The sequence below is a fragment of the Panicum virgatum genome, chromosome 8K (assembly GCF_016808335.1).
Source record: "Panicum virgatum strain AP13 chromosome 8K, P.virgatum_v5, whole genome shotgun sequence".
Taxonomy (NCBI): Eukaryota; Viridiplantae; Streptophyta; class Magnoliopsida; order Poales; family Poaceae; genus Panicum; species Panicum virgatum.
In genome coordinates, this window is record NC_053143.1 from 14761630 (window position 1) to 14782300 (window position 20671).

Here is a 20671-nt window from a genome sequence, read left to right on the forward strand (position 1 = left end):
TGGGTAAGCCATTTTGTTTCCATTTTAGCGAAAAGCAGAGAACTTTAATTTATCATACAAACTAAGATCCTATTCCATCCATCCCAAAAATAATGCAATCCTAAAATTGAGAAAATTTCCTATATAGCATTGGATAAAATCTCGGTTCCCTATATAGCACTAAAAAAATTTGCCTCCCTTATTTGGCACTGAAATATATCTTGCGTATCTTTTCTAGCACTTCTGTTAGATCTGTTATTCTGTTCTGTTAAAAGTTACGGTTGGTCATATAGATATTTGGTCTGTGGACGAAACTAGCCCTAAGGCAAATACCAATCGGTAGTTTCATTTAGTTGTTACATCAACAAAACACAAACAAAACCATAGATGAAAATCACTCCATAATATATTGTTTCACGCTTGCTATTTCATAGGTTCTCATCACATTTAATTCTAAGACTCATCAAAAGTTAGTAATCGTGCATACATGATTTCATCTTGATGATACTCATTTCATCTCTCTCCTCATTAATTCAGTGCCATATCATAAAAAAACAGCTTGATTTTTAACAAGCTTAAGTAATTTTGATGGCCACATGTTCGGGGCGAAAAATCCTAGCGGGTTTGTGCATGCACGTTGCTATCGCTAATGGTGCCCGATTTCTTCTTCATCAACATGCTTCTTTCTCCCTAGGTCCATCCTAACACCTATGGTCATTGTAGATTCTACTGCCACTGTATTTCCTCACCATCAGAGTAGACAATGCTCTGCTTCTAGTTGTGTCCCCAAAATTGTTGATGATAGCAGTGATGATGATGTCATTCTATAGTTTCTGCAGTTTGGACCCGGTGGCCAAGTTCACATTAGGAAACATACCAAGTGCAAGCTATTAGAAACATAGGATTATTCTAATTGGATAGGAATCCTATGAAGCAGGATTTTTTCAAGCTATAGGAATTAAACACGGGAGAGATTGAAAAAATGTGTTCCATCCTAAACTTGATTTTATACTCTCCCATGGGAAGTGGTACACTGGAAATACGCATCCGTTGTCAGTTGTCACATCCAGTTTGAGTTAAGAACCAGGGCTCCGGGAGTGATAGCTCAAAACCACACACCCAGTTTTACCTTTATCCAAGAACCCATTGTGAAGTGTGATGCTCGGTTGGTAATTTCAGAGTATGCCTTCTTATATTTGTGACATAATTTGTGTTCCACGCTACTACAAATGAAAAGAGGTGCTGTATCAAAAAAATTGTGAACACAATTCCTAAAGTCTCATATGAAATGGTTCTTCGTGACTACCTTTTCAAGACAAGCGCATCTAAATATGGAGCTGGAAAATAGGCCGAGGCGAAGAAAGCTTTGTTCGACTAATCGTTTCAAAAGACACGAATATCAAGGTAAGGGTACTAGATTGGTACTTCATCCATCCACAAAAGAATGCAATTTTGGATCTGTGCCAGTCAAACAAATTTAAGTTTGACCAAATTTATAGTAAATAATATTAGAGATTATGTCCCAAATAAATTTATTATAAAAATATATTCTATAACTAATCTAACTGTACTTATTTTGTATTGTAAATGTTATTATTTTTATATAACTTTAGTCAAAATTTAAAATGCTTGACTTATCGAAAAATAAGAATTGGGGTACTAGATTGGTTTTTTTTAGATTACACAGTACAACTGAGACACTCACACCTATAAACATGCGTACGCAAACCCTACCCCTATGAGTATCTTCGAAGACTGAGCCGGAAAATCCTCGAGAACACCGAAGTCACCACAGCCGACTTGCTGAGTATCTTCGAAGACTGAGCCGGAAAATCCTCGAGAACGCCAAAGTCACCACAGACGCCTTGCTGTCGACGGAAACATCGCCTGCACAACGCCGTTAAATCCCAGAATATTCACTTTCATAAGGAGTCGAACCCAGAACGTCAGATGTTACCGAGACTCTTATAACCATTAGGCTACCTGCCCTTTTACGGGTACGTAACAGATTGAGGTACGAATAAATATGTTCTATCTCGACATTTTAGGCCTGTTTGCCTTTTTCTAGGGCCAGGATTAAGAAGGCCCGCGATTCATCTTAAAACGTAAAGGACTGCGAGCCCATTCACAGTAAATGGGCCGCATCGATGGCCCATCTTCAGCCCAGCTGCGTTAGGGAGTCCAGCTCTTTCGAGTGCCCGGGATTTGCATTCTTCATTGACGACGCGGCCGCCGGCCACAGCCGACGCGCGCGAGGGCCACGGCGAGCATCCACCGGGAGAGGCGTCGATCCCACCGGCCACGGCATGGTAAGCCCTCTAACGCGCGCTTCGATCTTGACCTGGCGGCCATCGCCTTTGTTCCCATTTTGGCATCGAAATCAATTCTCAGGCGTAGGTTTTGGTTTTGGGGGGGGGGGGGGGGGGGGGGGGTCGCTGGGATGCTTAAATTTTGATTTAGAGTTTCAAGTTATGCTGTGCGATTGGCATCTGTGATGATATGAATGCAATCTTGGTATGCGAGGCAGGGTCTGGGTTTTTCATCCATGTTGTGCACTTGTGTTCATGCATCCCAATTTGGGACTTTTTCTATTTGACAGTGCGGCTTGTTTGCAGCTGAATTGACCTGATCCAGACTGCTGAAACTGATCTGCATATTGGCTATTTTGATTAAAAAAAAAGAAAAACAGGGTGGTTGCGGCATCTTACTGAAGCATATTTTCTCATACCAAAATTTCCCATGATGCTGGGAGACCTTAGATATGCATTGTGCATTTGTGCGCTGCTTACTCATTATCCGATGATTGTAGAGCCCACAAACATTGTTCTAGAGAGGGAAAAACTGCACGCTGTGGGGCAGGTCCACCACATGCACGTTCAGATTTCCAGCTTAAAAAAATTGGAGAGATTAACATTCACGTCTCCCACATTACGTGCCATATTCGAAGACACAACCATCCGCCAAAAGCAATAGATGCTTACTGGCAAGTTCACAAGTTCACAAAAGGCTAATTGGTTGACAGAAAGGGTGGTCTCAGTGGTTTGGTCACATGATGTGCTGTCACTGCGCGCAACAAAGCCCGGTCCACGGTAGAGTAGTTCGTTCTGATCATCTTCATGCTCTGCCTAATCATGCTCTTCATTCTCCAGACAAATGCGAGGACCCACGAAAATAATACAAAATATACTACTATGCAATGATTTTTAACGACTAGAACAATAGAAAACATACTATAGAACAATAATTTTTCACAACTGACCAATCCAAAAAAAACTCATACTATAGAACAATAATTTTTCACAACTGACCAATCCAAAAAAAAACTATGGAAGGATAGATAATTACTATTATAATAACAAAAAGGAAAAAGTCAAATTTGATCATCGAACTATCATCCGAGTTCGGATTGGACCATCGAACTCCAAAACCTTGTATCTTTGACCATCCAACTATTGAAACCAAACATATTCAGTCCTCCAAGTGGTTTTAACGGTAGTTTTCATTTTTGAATATACCAACTTATTGCAATAAAAGGAAGATTTCAAGAAAAATATACAAAGAAAAAGAAAAGGAAGAAGGAAAGCAAAAGGAAAAAAAGGAAAGTAAAAAATAGGCCCACTAGCTAACAAAGGCCCAACAAGCTTGTTAGGCTGTCCGCAGTGGGTACTCCAACTCGCTCTGTATCCCCTTTGCAGTGCGCTTTAGCGCAAGAAATCGCTGCAGCGGGGTGCGCTATAACGTCCGCAATCGTTGCGGACGGCGAGCGGCTCGCCAAATCGAGCACTCGTAGCGGCCTCGCGCTACGCCGCCACCGTGGCACCGGGCCCGCGCTGCCCAACAGCTTCACGCCGTCGTGACTCGGAGGGGCTGGCCGCCCGCCGCCTCGCCACGGAGCAGGGGCCGCCTAGCCGGAGCCCCGCCGTGGCGACGCGCCGCCCGCCGCTGCCGTTGCCCATCGCGGGCCGCGTGAGTGCCGCCCAGCGCCTCGACGGCGTGCACGGCAGTTGAGCCCGGCACCACCGCTGCCCACCCGCCCAGGCTTGAGGCTGCCTCGCCCCCGCCGCGTGCCGCGGAGCTCGAGGCCGAGTCCGCCCTCGCCCTCTCGCTCCGTCGCGTCCTCATGCGCCGCGGGGGACGCCCACGCGCGCTGAGCTCCGCCGCCGGGGGCAGGGGCAGGGACGGGGACGGGCGGCCGCCCACGCGCGCGGAGATCTGCTGCCGGGTGCAGGGACGAACACCGCTCGCGCACGATGCCACGACCCCTCCAACGGGAGCGCCGCCGGATCCCGTCCACCACCGTCGCTGGGAGAGCTCGCGGCGAGGCAGAGCGTGGCGGACGCACGGATGGACGCCCGGCACAAGGACGGCTGGCAAGGGCCCTGGTCCGCGGCGCCGAGGAGGCCCTTGCGCCGGGTCGAGGTGGTTTAGCCACGCCGCGGGCGCTCCACCTCGCCGGTTCGCCTCCAGACCTCCGTCACCGCCTCTTCCCGCCCACCTTCCTCGCGCTCCCGTGCCCCACTGCGCTCGCCCGCACCGTCCCGCCACCGGGGGCTGCGTCTCGCCGGCGGAGGCGAAGCAGGGGAGGGGCAGGCCACGGGCCGCCGGTGGAGGCCGCCTCGTCGCGCCATGGGCTCCGCGCCACCCAGCTCGCCGCCCGCTCCGGCCACCGCGTGCGCGAGCTCCACCGCCCGCCGCCTCCATGGCCAACACGCGGGGCACTGCCGCCGCGCCGCCATGGCTACCACGAGGGAGGAGGGAGAAGACCTGGCGAGGGAGGGGGAGGAAGGGGATGCCGTCGGGGAGGGGCGGACGCGGGCGCCGCTCGCAGTCGCAGGGGAGGGCCCGCTCGGCCGATCGCGCCGCCCGCCTGCTCGCCAAGGGAGGGGCGCCCCGCGGCGAGAGCCCCGGCCGGGGGGCAGGGCGGGCGCCGCCGGGGGGGGGGGGGGGGCAGGGGCCCCTGCTCCGCCCTGAGGTCACCGGGGGCGCCGAGGTCCAGATGCGGGGAGAGAGAGAATGGGAGGAAGAGAGAGAATGGAAAAGGTAAAAAGAAAGAGATAAAAAAATCTGGCGTGTGGGTCCCACGGCTAGCAGTTGGTATAGAGAGTAGATATAGAGAGTGAATGAACGCGGAGAAACTAAATATAGAGAAGAGAATCTCGATGACCAGACAAAAATATTCTTTTTAGAGAGTGAATTTGGAGAGTGACGAGTGCGGAGAGCCTTAGGCCTGCTGCTTCTGTGCACGTGCGTGCGCCCGCAGAGTTTGACGCTAAAGTGGCTCAGGTGCTGTTCGGATGGGTGGTATCCCAATTCCCAATGGTAGTTGCTTCAAATTTGTATGGAACCCTCAAGTTTTCAAAGAAATACCAACACAAAGGCTGCCAAACGCGTAAAACGCGTCTGGGTTGAGTGAAGTCTTTCTTTATAATCCAAATGGCATGATTAAACTAGCGAACCCAAAAGACAACAAACTGAACTTTATTATCTCCCTTACCGCTGATCGACCTTTTAAAACAAAACTGCCGCTGATCGACCTTTTAAAACAAAACTGCCGACATATCAGAGTCCCAACAGTTATCTGCACTACTAATGCATAATCTGAACCGGTTGATCACTATACCACAGCCCAAAAATCCCATCGGACGTGTGTTGGCAAAAGTACCAGAATAGCGACGAACTATCAGTCGGTAAAACTTTATAACAGTCTGTCAGTCGGCAATTTAAGTTTTAACGACTGACCATCAGTTGGTGTTTCTATTCAGATATACCATCGAACGGAGTGTCGGCAAAAGCTAATATGGGCCTCAAACCATCTGTCGGCATACATGCAGGCCCATCGTCTGCTCTCGCGCGCAATTTTTCCTTGGGAGCCCACCGGTCAGCTCTGCAAAACCCTAATCCCCGCGCCCTCGCCCTGTCTTCCCCAAATTTCCCCCCCGCCGCGCAGTCGCCCCAACCCAAATCTCATCCACGCGCGCTCGGTGCTCTCCCAAAATTGGTGCACGCGCTCGACTCCCCAGAATCTTCACCTGCCCCTCTGCTCTCCCAAATCTCACGAGCCGCCAAACTGCTCCTCTCCCAAATCTTCACCGTCGCGTAAGACCTTGCACTCCTGCCGGCCGTCCGTCCCGTCCAGGAGCCGCCGCCCACGGGAGAGCAGGAGACCGGAGCCGCGAGCGCGTCCAGGGGAGAGGAGCCGCACAGCCGCGTGCCCTGGGGCGGGGCCGCACGCGGGAGAGGACGCGGCAGCTGGGCCTCCGCGCCGCGAGTGCGTCCAGGAGCCGCGCCGCCAACCCTAGTCCACCACCTAGCTACATCCACCACCGCCAACCCTAGTCCAAGAAGGGGTAATCCTGCAACTTGCAATCTTTTTCAGAGTTTATCCTGCAATCTTCCTATACTTAGTTGGTTGGCCGCCACATCCATCACCACAAGTGCCAGTACTCAATGTGAATCCTGCAATCTTTAGTCTAATAAATTGGTTCAGTCCACATACATAGTTTACTAGTATCTTGTTCATATATTCACAGAGTTTACTAGTATCTTGTTCATATATTTAGTTGCTAGCAACTTGTAGTATTTTTTTAGTATTTGTATCCAGATTTGGTCTACACTGGACTTCAATTTTAAAACACTAGGCTTGATAGTACCATGTTCTTATACTCTATTACTAGTACTCTTTAATGCTAGTATTTGACATGGATGAATATCAACTAAAATCTAGTGGGCGGTTAATTTCAAAAGTTTTCTGGTTAAACTCGGTTGCATGTGCTCTAAATTTACATATTCTTTGTTGAAAAGCTCAGCAGCAACTTGCATGCTTAATTTGAGTGGACTATCTGACTTTGTATCTCCGCACAGCCACCTCCTTGGAGCTTCCTTCACTGATTTGGTTACGGAGACACTGCTGGCTCACCGCAGGTTCATATTGCAGGACATGGTAAAGAGAATTTCAGATATGAAGCAAAAATTCTTGGGTACCATATGTAATGGTGGATCCTTTTTGAATTTATGCCTGATGCATATTACATTTGTACGAGCAGACCAGTAGCCGAAAGCAATTGACATTATCTCGACATCTACAATATTTGGAGCAGCTAACCTCCTATCAAGAAGTATTTGCGTGAAGGAGCTTGTGTAACGGTATGATTGTGCTTCTCCGATTCCAGTGCATTACTGTCATTGCCTTGTTTTAAGCTTCTGATATGTTTTGTGGTTGCACTCTATGCGAAAAGATATAATCTGAAATCCGATTGATCTCATCATGGATAAGTCATGGATCAACAATGATGCTAGGTACAAGCTGGTTATTTCACAAATATTAAAATTGATGTGTAGTTAACATGGGAATTGACATAAAAAATCATATGTAGGCACACCAAGGAATACTTGCAAGGGGTGAACAGTTTTCTAGCTTTTGCATTTAGAAATTCAGCGGTAGGAAACAAGATATTATGCCCTTGTCAAAAGTGTGTTAACTCATTTTGGAAGGTGGCAAGTGTTGTACGTGAGCACTTAATATGTGATGGGTTTCTAAAAGGGTACACAACATGGAACTTGCATGGAGAACCTACCTCGTCTGTGAATCATGGGAACTTTGATGGTGTTGAGGTAACCGAGCAATGTAATGAGGATGATGACATATCTTGTTTGCTTAGAGACCTAGCTGCTGGTTTAGATGATAGAGGAGATTTTGAGGACAACAATTCTGTTCTAGAACCTTCCGCTGAGCTACTTGCCCTTCAAAAGTTGGTGGCAGATAATAGCAAAGAGTTATACCCTAATTGCAAGAAATATACACAGCTACATTTCCTTATTAGATTATTGCACCTCAAACTCCTAGGAGGATGGACTGATAGATCTTTTAATATGCTGCTAGATCTGCTTAATGATGCACTCCCTGAGGGTTCAGCACTCCCTAGAAATTTTCATGAGGCTAAGAAATTGGTGAAATCCATTGGAATTGGGTACATTAGTATCCATGCTTGTGAAAATGATTGCATTCTATATTGGAAGGATAATTTAGATTTAAATTCATGCCCAAAATGTAAGGTTTCACGGTGGAAATCAGCAAGAAAGAGTCTAGATGGAAAGCAAACATATAAGGTTCCTAGGAAGGTTCTTCGCTACTTCCCAATTAAGAAATGTCTCCAAAGGTTATTTCTGTGCATGATGAAGGCCGAAACAAAGATGTACTTCTAAGGCATCCTGCAGATTCACCATTGTGGAAGGACTTTGATAAAAAAAATCCAGAATTTGCTATGGATAGCCGGAATCTCCGTATAGCATTCGCCACTGATGGTTTTAATCCATTTAGAACCATGAATGTCAGCTATAGTGTTTGGCCTGGTATTTGTATTCCCTACAATTTCCCACCTTCAATGTGCATGAAGCAATCTAATTTCATCCTTTCTTTGTTGATTCCTGGTAGACATGGTCCTAGTAGTGATATGGATGTCTATTTTGAGCCACTTGTTTATGATTTGTTGGATATGTTTAACAATGGAGTTAGAACTTATGATGCTTCGAAGGGTGAGTTCTTCCAGTTGAGGGCAGCAGTATTGTGGACTATTTCTGATTTCCCTGGTTTAGGCTATGTGTCCAGATCTGTTACAGCTGGTGAAGCAGCATGTCCTGATTGCCACTCCTATACTTGTTCAATTCAACTTGGTAATGGTAGCAAGACTTGTTATATGGGTCATCGTAGATTCTTGCATGAAGACCACTGTGGCAGTACCGCCCTAATTAATCCGGCTCAAGTGCGCTAACCATCATCTTAAAGATAATCCCGGCTAACACGCACTTCAAACGGAGTAATTCGGCAGTGCTGTCGGGTAAAGTCCCGAAGAATCCACCTGAGCGTCGATCGAACCCAAAGCTTACATGCAACCCACACGAAGGTGAGTCCAGAGAGTACAACATTTCACAGATACATTACATTACAGAGTCTTAACTTAAATATTACAAACCAAGTTCGAAATTAAAAGTAATTCAGAGTTCGCTGCAGCGAAAATAAAACGAGTTCTAAACGACGATCCATGATGTCATGATGAAGCCCGTACATGACATCACTCGGCACTGTCATCGTTGACCGGAGTCGGATCCCACTCCACTGACCAACCAGGGGGGGTAAAGTACACGGCCAAGTCAAGCTAGCTACCTGATCTTCAAACGTATCACCTGAAAACAAAGTTGAGCCACAAGCAAGGCTGAGTATACTAATACTCAGCAAGGCTTACCCGACTAAGGGTATACTTAGCCCACTACCTAGACATGCAAGGCTTTTGGCTGGAGGGGTTTGTTTCGCCGAAAGCAACTAAGAGTGAATCCTTAATTTCAAATTTTAGCTTCAAAATTCTAGTTCCATTGACCATTCTAAGTGAGCATCTATCCAATAGCATACATGGTGGGAAACAATTATCTTTCATCATCCAAACAACCATATTCATCATCATCCTTGTTCACTTCTTACTCTATGTGACAAAAGGGTTAAGCAGTCTCAATATCCGTGAGAGACGGACGATTCGAATCGAGTTTGTTAACCTGGCCAGGCAGACCTAAACACACGCATGGGAACAGAGTCACCCACGCAACAGTTCCCTTCAATTCCCGATTCACGGAACAGGCCCACCACCCTCAAGTACAGCAGTACGACGACTCTATACTCACCATTAGCTAGATGTGAACAAGTTCAAGACGGTGGGGAGTATGTTCCGGCCTCGGTTCAATCCAGTACTTAAGCTTACCGATTACCATATTCTCGGCATGTGCTTAGTACGTTCAAAAGCTTAACCACCACTACCACACACTGCGGCCTTATCCATTTTTCACTAAACAGACGGGGTACCTCAAGTACCACAACCCCGCCCGTGAGCCTTATAGTTGCAGTATGTAGTGGACATTCAATTCCTAAAATTCTCGCGAGTGACAGGAAATCACTCGACTTCTACCGAACCATTAGCCTAGCCAACTAGCGACCTAAACCATCTAGTGTTCAAGCATAGGTACCTAGGATCATGCAACTAAGGTTTCAATCAACTCCTGTAAACGTAAATGCACAAGTATATAGAAATATAAGTAGTTGCATAAATCTACAGTAGATAGGACATGCTCCGGGGCTTGCCTAGTAATAACACTAGGTCAGTGTTAGTTAGAGAACAACTGCTCGGCGAACATCTTCCTTCGGTCGTGCACATCAGGATCCATCCGTCCATCTTCTGGATGTTTCCACCATTCACCGTCTTCTGGCTTGGCTCCAACGTCACATCTTTCACGTGGTTCATCTATCATACCTAGATGAAATGCAACAATGCATATGTATGAATGCACAGTTTTGAGTTGCTCAACAATGTAGATGTTATTATTTTTCCTTCACGATAAAGTTGTAGTCCAACATGATGTGAGTTTGGATGTGAACTTCTTAATTAACATCTCCTGGGCAGTCATTTATAGAGTAGTAATTTTATCTATACTAACTCATAAAAGAGCCGGGTGTGTTGTTTTTCGTTTATATTAGTACAGAAAAATGCAGAAAAAGTGTCTTTCATCATATTAACACATGGAAAACAAGGGAAAACTTACAACTAAAGCTAACAACATAGAATGGTGCTGATATTGTTATGAGAGATGCTTTACTGGGTCACTAGTGTGCAGTAAAATTTTCAGGTCATTTGATGTAACAATAAATCATAAAAACTCATGAATCTATCACTACTAGTGTACAAAAACAAAACTCTAGGGTAAAGAATGCAAGTTCTGGTAATGAAATTTTACCAGTAGGTTAAATTCCTTAAGATGAGCTTGTGGTAAAGTTTTCATAATTTATTGAGCTATACAGCAAGCATAGGAATCTAGATTCCTTTCCTAGGCATTTATCTAACTACAAATATATAGAGTAAACTACTTAGTTTCAGTGGCTAAAATTTTACAGGCATGATCATGTTCTGAAAACCAAGCTCTAGTAAAAATATGAGATTTTTCTAATGAAGGAAACTAGGGTTTTTGATTTAAAAAATTTATTCATGAATAAATCAAAAGGACTAGTTATACATTACTAAAAATTCCCAAAATTTTTATGTAGCATCTAGAAACTAAAGTAAGGCTTCTGTAAAAATTTCAGCTCAGGAAAACTAAAATAGAACCCTGTGTATTTAATTCTATTTAACATAGGCATAACCCAAGATCTAATGAAACATATATCTAGATTTGTCAAAATGTCATCAAATTTTTACAGTAAGCTACTCATCTAGGGTATAGTACACTGTCCAAAAACTAGCCTTAGTTCATGACTACAACAGGAGATACATTTGTGTGCTATTTAATCTAATCCTTATTCTAGATTAAAATAGAAGCATAATATGAACATGTGACTGTAACAAAAGTTGTAGGTTTTGATCTAAGGATTCCAACACATTTTAGTTTTCATTTTTCTGATTTTTCTACGATTTTATATGGAATTTACAAGTTTGCTGTTTTTGAAAACAAAAGAAAAAGGAAACGAACATTTGCATCTAGGCCCCTGGAACTTTGTTTTCTTTTAACCCGAGGTCCCTGGTCGGACCAGGAACAGAGGAGGGTCGGCGCAGCTTTTCCCGGCGAGGAGAGGCTCCGGTGATGGGGGCCCCACTGGGGAAAAGCGAGAGGGGCACAAGAGCTACCTTTGGAGGGGCTTGGGGCTCGAGATGGTGGCCTGTGATGGCCTCGCCGCGGAGAGGGGCGGCCGGCAGCGGACTGGACCTGCGGCGGCGGCGTTCCGGCGGGGGAAGGAGGGGGTGGCCGGGTGCAGGAGGTTCAGGGCGGCGAGGGGGAGCTAGCTGAGGGGTCATTCTGGGCGGAGGGAGACCGGAGGGGCGAGCTCCAAGGAGCAGCGGCTCCGGCGGCGGCGAATGACGACGGCGGTGGCGTTCCAGTAGGTATGGGCGGCCGGGACCTCGCCGTGGAGCTTCAGGGGGAGGTGAGGATGCTGTTTCGGGGGTTGGCTTGGACGGAGGAGGGCTGGAGAAGGGAGCTCGGCGGTGGAGCTCGGGCGGCGGCCATGGCGGGCGGCTGTGGCGAGCTCTGGCGCGCGAGAGTGGAGAGGGGGTGGGGCGAGGTGCTGGTCCGCGATGCAAATGAGAGAGGGCAGAGCTTCGCAGTGCGGCCAGGCGAAGTAGAGGACGCGGTGCTGGGATCGGCATTGATGGCCAGCGGCGTCGCCACGGTGTTGTCGCCGAGCTCTCGTCGCTTGGTGGCGTGCTCGACGGAGCAGAGGGTCAGCAGCAGGGTAGGCTCGACGGGACGGGAAGGAAGGTCAGTGGGATTGCACTCATGGCCGGGCAGCAAGCGCGGCGTGCAGCGGCGCAGCGAGCTCGTGCTCGAGTGCCCTGCCGCGAGCGCAGAGAGGAGGAAAGGGGAGAGAGAAAGAGAGAAGAGAGAGAGAAAAAAAGAAAGGTCAACGATTTGACTCGTTTCAAACTCAAAAATTTCAATGGAAACTCGAAAAATTTTGAACACGAAAGTTGTTCAAAATTCAAATTCCTACAACTTTCCTTTCAGTCAAAACTTCATTTGAGCAACGATTTGAAAGTTTAAAATTTGAATGCAAGTTTAATGAACCCACTGTTTTTCGGGGTTATCTCCAAATTTCATGTTATAACTTGAAAAACTTTGAATATGAAAGTTGTTTATCTTGTCAAACTCTACAACTTTCGTTTTGGGCAAAAGTTTAGTTGAGCTATGGTTTGAAAATTATTTTTAAAGCATGTTGGTAAAGATTTGAATTATTTCAGCATTTCATGTGACCACTTTAAAATTTGAATTTGATTATTCTTGCAAAAATTTTAAACATCACCTAGGGTGTATATCGTTACATTCTATTTGTCATTTCATGGTGAGGGTGAAAAATACATGAGCACTCTATTCTACACATATCTTGCACACATACACCTAGATACACATACATACACATGCATTTGTAAACATACAAGAAATGCATTATCTAATTTAATCTTGATGATTATGCATGATGCTATGTCTAATATTTTATGTTTAGTGTTTTAAACACCCGGGGTGTTACAACCACCCATTTAGGTTTGATGCTGATAAGTTTGGTAGTACTGAGTTTAGACCAGCACCTACTCCACTTTCTGGAGATGAAATTTTGGACTGCACTAAGGAACTTAATACAAATTTTGGTAAAGATCCATCTGGAAAGAAATCAGCGAGCAAGAGACGCAAGGAAGGGGAACCATTAATCATTTTCAAAAGGAGATCTATTTGGTTTGTACTTCCATATTGGAAAGATTTAATGCTGCGACACAATTTTGACTTCATGCACATAGAAAAAAATGTGAGTGAAAATTTTTATGTGTCATGAGAGTGACCGCAGCCCCTAATTAATTATTTATATTTCTGACAGTTGAAGATTACCAAAGGATCACAATCTACCCAAGGTACAACAGGTATTTTCTGAATTTTTGCTTTCAGCAAACAGCCCACTCTTCTACTATTACTATTTGATCTCATTTTAGTTCCAGCTTTGGGCGTGTTAGAATTTGTAGTATTCCATTAAGAAAGTACACTTAGTTGTATGAATTGCGCACTAATTAACCAATTTTCCTAGGAGTAGGCAAGTCAGCTAGCTGTAGCAACATACAACAGTTTTGTAGATTAATTTTCACTCTTCCTTTTGTTCCTGAAGTTAATTTTCAGCATACTTTTAACTTGTTCAGGTGGGAGGTCTTAGAGGTGGCATGATAGTTGATCATGTAAGCAACAAGGGGATCAGCGCTCATGGACACTTATTTTGGGCAGTGCTTATGGGCATTTTTATTTTGGGTAGTGCTCATTTGGAATATCTAGGCTGGCTTCTATTATTTTGTAAATGTGGGCATGTGGCTGCTGCTTGTAATGTGGTCTGTGACAAACCCAACAGACTATCTAGCTTGACTTGAGCACAAAGACATCACAAATGATGTCTATGATGAAGCTTTGCCAATCAATTATGTATTGTTGAATATATGTATGATTCATATGAAAACTATGAGCTCTATTTTAGTCAATACTATGTTTGATATCTGTTGGATTCAAATGAAAAACATGATCTATATATCTTTAGCCAAGTGTGCTTGATATGTACTGTTTCAAAAGATTATTGGTGCTGTATGGTTGAGGGATTAATTATATTATTTTTTGTGGATGCATAGCGTTGGATTGTTGGTTGCTAAAGAAATTTAGCTACTCACTGTCAGTCGTCATAAACATTGTAACAGATCATCTGTTGGAAATATATGTTAGTTGGTATATCTTTGTATGGAAACAGACTATCTGTCGGTATATCTATGTCAGTCGGTATAAGTTATACCGACGCCACTTACAACGATAAATATGTGGTGTCGGTATACATCTATACCAACTGATAGTCCGTCGGTATAACGGCTTTTACCGACAGATCATCAGTTGGTGTATCGGGGCTGTGGTATAGTGGATCGGGCCTCAACGGTTAAGATATAACAAACAATAGAGCACAGAATTACCGTGTTGTGGCTCCGGATCTCCAAAACCGACAGCCACATAGCCAACAAACCAAACAGCCTTTATAAAAAAAAAAAAAGCCATCCAGATATTTTTCATCAATCCAGATCCAGTTCGTAGATGGCCAAAAATTACGAGTAATAACAAGCAATTAGGGGGGGAGGGGGCACCCTATAAACCATATAGCAGTATAGCACTAGAGGGCTCATAGCAGCTACACATTATTGACGTTAGGATTTGGAAAAAAAAAATATGGCACAAAAGGAGCAAACAAAACTAGAAAGAAACACTAGAGACGACACCTAGACTAAGAGGCTCGATGCCTTACAGGAGCCATCTGATTCTGACCTAAGAGGGGTATATCATACAGGTGCAGGTGCAGGGGCTGGGAGCTGGGCTGGACAGTCAAACTCGTGGGAAGCGAGAAGGTCCTCTTCGTCGAAGGAACTCTGGGATCTCCACATTGCTGCCTTGTGTGGAGGATGGCCGTCGGCCATTCTCGCCTTGCATTTGTTGGCCACCCTTTAGTTGCAAGCAAATGTGAGAACGGATCGTAAAATCCTCTCACAGAACTTAAGGGTCCTAGTTATTTAACAAGAATTACCTTTGAGGCGCTTCAGGTTCATCCTGCCGTTTGAAGCCGGTAGCAATCAAGGTTATGCTCACCTTCATGAATGAAACTATATGAATAAGAATTTTCTAGTAAATTTTACAAAATGATGAAGTAAATCGTGTTTCTCATTTGCCACAACTGAAAGCATTTTCCAGTAAATCACAAAGCATAGGGGCGCTTTATGCAGATTGGATATATTATACTGAAACAAACTAAAGACTTACTTGACCACTGAGTGACGGGTCTATGACAGCACCAAATATCAGATTAGCATTTGGATCAACAAGGTCGTAGATTATTTCAGCAGCAGGTGTGCAAGTAAAGTCAAATGCAAAGCATGCAGGTGTGCAAGTTGAGTTCCTTCCCTACTTTCAGGGGGAAAAGCTCAATGGTTGTTTTCAAGACGTCATGTGAATAAGCGTGTCAAGACCATCAGATCATGGGCCTAGGCACCAACATCTAATCTCAGCAATGCAGAATTGCGTAAGCTTCAGAAGCTTAATGTGTGTAATCTTATGAAACAGAAGGTTCCCTGATGTCAATTTTACTGCTGGTAGTTCTGTGACCCAATTTTATCATGTTAGCTTAGATATATGGCACCATAGGAATACACAGATTGACAAAACCTATGTCAGCAAACAATCCATGCTATGATTAAAAGACAGGAAAATAGATGGACCAAACCTCAAAAAAGTCAGGTCAGTTCCCCCAGTGATATTCCACACGATGCCTGTAGCTCTTTCAATTCCAATATCTAGCAGTGGTGACTGGATGGCATTAAGAGCTCTTGACTTTACTGAAAAGTTTGACATGCAAATGAGCATACAAGTAAAATCCAACCATCATGTATGGCCTCTGCATGAAAGTAGAGAAAATTGTGCAGCATAGCAACAAGCAAACCAAATTAAATCCATTGCTTTCTATGTGACAATTAACATCATGGGATTGCATAAATATATCAAATATAAGTCTGATGAAATTTTACGCTATTAATATCTGACAAGAATAGGTTGTATATCCAGGCAAATAACTTTGCATGTTAGTTGACAAAAACTCCGATGAAATTTTACGCTATCAATATCTGACAAGAAATAGGATGTATATCCATGCAAATAACTTTGCATGTTAGTTGATGGAAACTGTAAATGGGAGCAAAGAGAAACTGTAAATGGGAGAAAACACTTGGTAGTCTTTACTTGATGCCCACATGGGCACAACAATCTGGAGGCTCTACAAAACCTACAATTCAAGTTTTGGTAGCATACACAGTACTATTTACCATGTTAACACACTATTAAACATCATGCTATACCAAACAACTCCTTTCTCTAACAATGCTTCTCCTAACTTGTAGATTGTGAGAAAATTTCTGAATGCAAAAGGTCAATAATATAACTAAAAGGAATTCGACTAGCAGAATTACTGGAGTAAGATCATACACTAACATAAGTCATATTCATGCCAAGGAACATGTTTTAATATAGAAACAACTTATTTCTAATGTAATACCTGTAACAGTCCCTATACCCATCAAAGATGACTCTGCATTTTGCATGATGGCACGCACATCAGCAAAATCAACATTAACCAATCCAGGCACCTGAAAAGGCAGAGGCAGTTAAATTTTGTAAATCAGGTCTCTGTAATGTATAAATTCTCTTGACATTCAGTTGTTTGACTTGGTGATTTTGAACTTAACATCACCATCAGATAACCGTAATAATATCAGATATGCCACGAATGCCTTGCTGAAGAATATCATCGGCCAGATTAAATGCTTCTGTTACAGGAGTATTTGGAGAAACAGCAGACAACAGCTTGTCATTTGGGATGACAATTAGGGTGTCCACGCTATTTCTCAAGGCTGCAATTCCTTCCTGAGCTTGAACCGCACGCCTCCTCCCCTCAAATGAGAAAGGTGTTGTGACAATACCGACAGTAAGTATACCCATGGACTTGGCAATTCCAGCAATTACAGGAGCACCTCCAGTCCCAGTTCCTCCACCCATTCCAGCCTGCAATTTGGGATAAAAATGTGCTGTCAAATCTTATTTGTACTAAATCATAATCATTTCACATGCAAGCCCACTGTGGGTTTAGAATTTACCGTCACAAAAACCATGTCAGCACCAAACAGTGCTTCTTGTATGGACTCGCAGCTCTCCTTCGCTGCATTCATCCCAATATCAGGGTTTCCGGTTTCCCCCCGCACCCAGGCCTCGAGTCAGCTCCTGTCCAATCTGCAACCTATTGTGTGGAAGCACAGGGGACATTCTTATGGCCTGCACATCAGTGTTCACTATCCAAAACTCAACACCATTCATGGAACTCTCCATCATCCTATTTACTGCATTTGAACCCCCACCTCCTACTCCGACGACCTTGATCTTAGCCTCATTATAATCATTCCGGTCCGGTGGCACCCCCAGCCCTTCTAATGGACTTCCATCAGAAGAGCCTTTCATTGAGTCGACAACGTCAGCCTTCTTCTCGCCACGGAGAAGAGACACTTCTGGATGGAGGTCAAGGAACGATTCTTTCTTCTTGGGAGAGTTGGCACTGCGAGGACTCGCACAGCACCTGAAGTGACATTGACCCAAGGCACGAGTACTTTTGACCAACGTCCTACCAGATGTAACCTTGCAGCTCCCAGTTTCATTTCCCCAACTAGAAGATGGTGGACTGAGCTGCGTGAAGCACGGCAACTGTGTAGCCATCTCAACGAGAGAGTGACGGGACACTTAGTGCACTTATTCTGCGAGTATCCAACTGCCTCGAAAGTCAACTTGTTGTCTGCTTATACCTACAATAAATTGGGACAAAAGAATTAGGCAGATACAAAACTAAAAAAAGGAAAACAATGTTTTTCATTAATCAAGACATCAGATAATGCAGGTAGGGAGATTTGCCAAACAATAACAAGGCAAAGCAAGGATATTTTCCCAACAACAGCAGGTCCCTGATGCAGGATTGCTTGCGAGACTTGGTTCTTGATTTGTTTTTTCCACATTTTCCATTCTAAATGTTCAACTGATATCAAACGAACAATCATGGCAGGTGAATAGAGAGTTGTCTAGCACAATTGGAATTGTGTAACGCAGTTCTAGCCAGTTACTGCAAAATATTTCTTAGGACGATTTCCACAACCCACAAACTACGTCGCGAGCCAGCCAATCGTTGTATCCAGTATAGTGAGAGCCCCACAAGAAACCTTCCCAACAGTGATAATGTTATGCTAGCACACTAATGCAAGGCTGCATATGCCACATTTAGGCATCGTCCACACAAAGCATGCATCACGGCGTCACAGGAGAGATACGAAACAGGGAATCACTCAGCTCGGAGGTCCCGATCCAACACCACCCAGTTGCACTCCGATCCATCAAGCTCGCCTCACTCACCCGCCGCGCCCAAGTCTCCGGCCTAGCCGGCAACTGGGCCGGCAAATCACACGCAGACAGTGGCGGAGCCAAGTGTAGGCAAAAGTGGGCTATTGCCCCCCCTTGCCATGCAAAATTTCCACTTGATGAATAGTAAATTTGACACTATTTATTATTTTAGCACCTCAATTACCAAATGTTGCCCCCCCCCCTAATTCTTTGTTCCGGCTCCGCCACTGCACGCAGACACGTTGACCGTGACGCTGACTCATGGCCCTGGCGGCTTCCCTACCCGCCAACCCCCGGTGCCGGCAGTAGAGAACCCCAGGACGCGGCCCGCGGAAGGCGGAGCCGACGCTGCCGCAGATCCGGCCGTGGGGGTCATCTGATCCCCCGCTCCAACAAATGCAGCTAGGAATACGGGTTCACGTGGCGAGGAAATTCGAGGGGTGAAAGGAGCGCACTCACCGCGCGAGCGATTCCGGCCGCCGGCGGCGCAGCGCACGGCAGAGCAGGATCGGCAGCTGGACAACGGAGGATTTTGGGGGAGGAATCGAGGCGGGCAGTCACCTTTATCGCCAAAAGGGAGAGGGGAGGGGGGGTTTGGGCTTTTGTTCGCACGCAGACGCAGGCGAGGTGGTACTGTGGTACTGGAATGGAATAAGCTGTTGTTGACAATAATTTGTACCAACACACTCGAATGCGCTAGAACGCGCAGCAAGATCGTCAAAACAATTAACACCAGCAGCCTCCCTGCGCCGACCGGTTAGACCGCTATAGCGGACCGGTCAGACCGGTACTCCAGAAAGACGGCGAAGACCTAGAACCAAGAGCTCGGGAGGGACCCCGTCGGAGCTAATGTTGCTTTGAGGTCGGCAGACCACTCAGAACGCCATCGAACACCGTGGAGACGAGCGAAGAACAGCAGATGAGATTGGAAAAATTAAGGTTTAGAGGTAAAAAGTAAAGGATAAATGTGTGAATCGATTGGGATTAATCTCAATCGGCCTTAGTCTTTATATTTATAGGCCGTGGAAGACGTACCCCTTCACGAGTAGGATTACATGAGGACTCTTTACAAAAACCCTAATTCTACTCGGACTGTACAGACAAGACCGGTCTGACCGGTCGGCCCGACCGGTCAGACCGGTCGACCTCAGCAGGTGTCAAATTTGGCTGTCAACATATGCCCCCTAATTTTTGGTGAGTTTCACAAACCAAAAAGCAAGAACTATCCTGATGTACATGTTTTACACAGAGCACACAAATTCTAAAAATAAAACTAAGGGCGATATCCAATACCGTCCGTCTTCGTCTTCACGCACTTTGCCAAACACTAGGATATAATTTCTTCAAGTATCTCCCATTGATAGCTCTGGGTAGACGTTCACATTGCACCGTCTCCACCATATACGAATTTCCGGAGATAACTTTGATAATCTTGTATGGACCCTCCCAACTTGGCGACCATTTGCCAAACTTGTTGTTTTTTATCCCAAGAGGTAAAATTGTCTTCCACACCAGATCCCCAACCTGAAAAGATTTAAACTTTACTTTTTTGTTGTAAGATTTGGCCACCCGAAGCTTGTCTTTCTCAATCTCCTTAAGCCTTCAAACGCTTGTCGGTCATCTCATCAATATTATCCATCATCAAATCATGATAATCAACAGCGGAGATGTCATTTTGCTTTGCCAACCTATATGCGTCCAGATTTACCTCAACGGGTAAAACGGCATCTTAACCATACACAAGCTCAAAAGTAGTAACCTTAGTAGAGCCATGTCTAGATATACGATGAACCCACAATGTTTCGGATAACACCTCATGCCACCTCTTAGGATTTTCTTCTATCTTCTTCTTGACAAGTTTGATCAAAATCTTATTACTAGACTCTGCCTACCCATTGGCCTGAGCATAGTATGGAGATGAATTGAGCAACTTAATTTTATAAGATTCGGCAAAGTCACGCACCTCTTTTGATATAAATGAAGGACCTTGATCCGTTGTCAAAGTTTGTGGAATGCCGAATCTATGAATAATATGCTCAGTAATAAACTCAATTACCTCCCTATGTGTCATATTCTTCAAAGGAACTGCTTCGGTCCACTTAGTAAAATAATCTGTAGCAACTAACACGAAGCGATGCCCCTTTGAAGATGGAGGATTAATTTGTCCAATAAAATCCAA

The 20671-nt window shown here is 44.9% G+C and overlaps 1 protein-coding gene, 1 long non-coding RNA gene and 1 pseudogene across 3 annotated transcripts; 2 read left to right on the forward strand and 1 right to left on the reverse strand.

The window, feature by feature from the left end:
- The first annotated feature begins 6795 nt into the window (after window positions 1-6795).
- Window positions 6796-8346, forward strand: LOC120644020. 2 transcript variants are annotated; one of them, XR_005663349.1, is made up of 4 exons: window positions 6796-6919; window positions 7023-7122; window positions 7215-7275; window positions 7353-8346. XR_005663349.1 is itself a non-coding variant. In XM_039920554.1 (2 exons), the coding sequence occupies exons 1-2, from the start codon at window positions 7244-7246 to the stop codon at window positions 8179-8181; spliced, it is 861 nt and encodes a 286-aa protein (XP_039776488.1). In that variant the 5' UTR covers window positions 7129-7243; the 3' UTR covers window positions 8182-8346. The 2 variants fall into 2 exon arrangements, 1 of the variants encoding a protein (XP_039776488.1); XM_039920554.1 differs by lacking the exons at window positions 6796-6919; window positions 7023-7122 and having other exon boundaries at window positions 7129-7275.
- Window positions 8347-13382: 5036 nt separating this feature from the next.
- LOC120644021 lies at window positions 13383-13756 on the forward strand. The gene is made up of 2 exons (XR_005663350.1): window positions 13383-13418; window positions 13689-13756. It is a non-coding gene; the product is annotated as an uncharacterized LOC120644021 (long non-coding RNA).
- Window positions 13757-14551: 795 nt separating this feature from the next.
- LOC120644022 lies at window positions 14552-19115 on the reverse strand (annotated as a pseudogene).
- Window positions 19116-20671: the final 1556 nt, after the last annotated feature.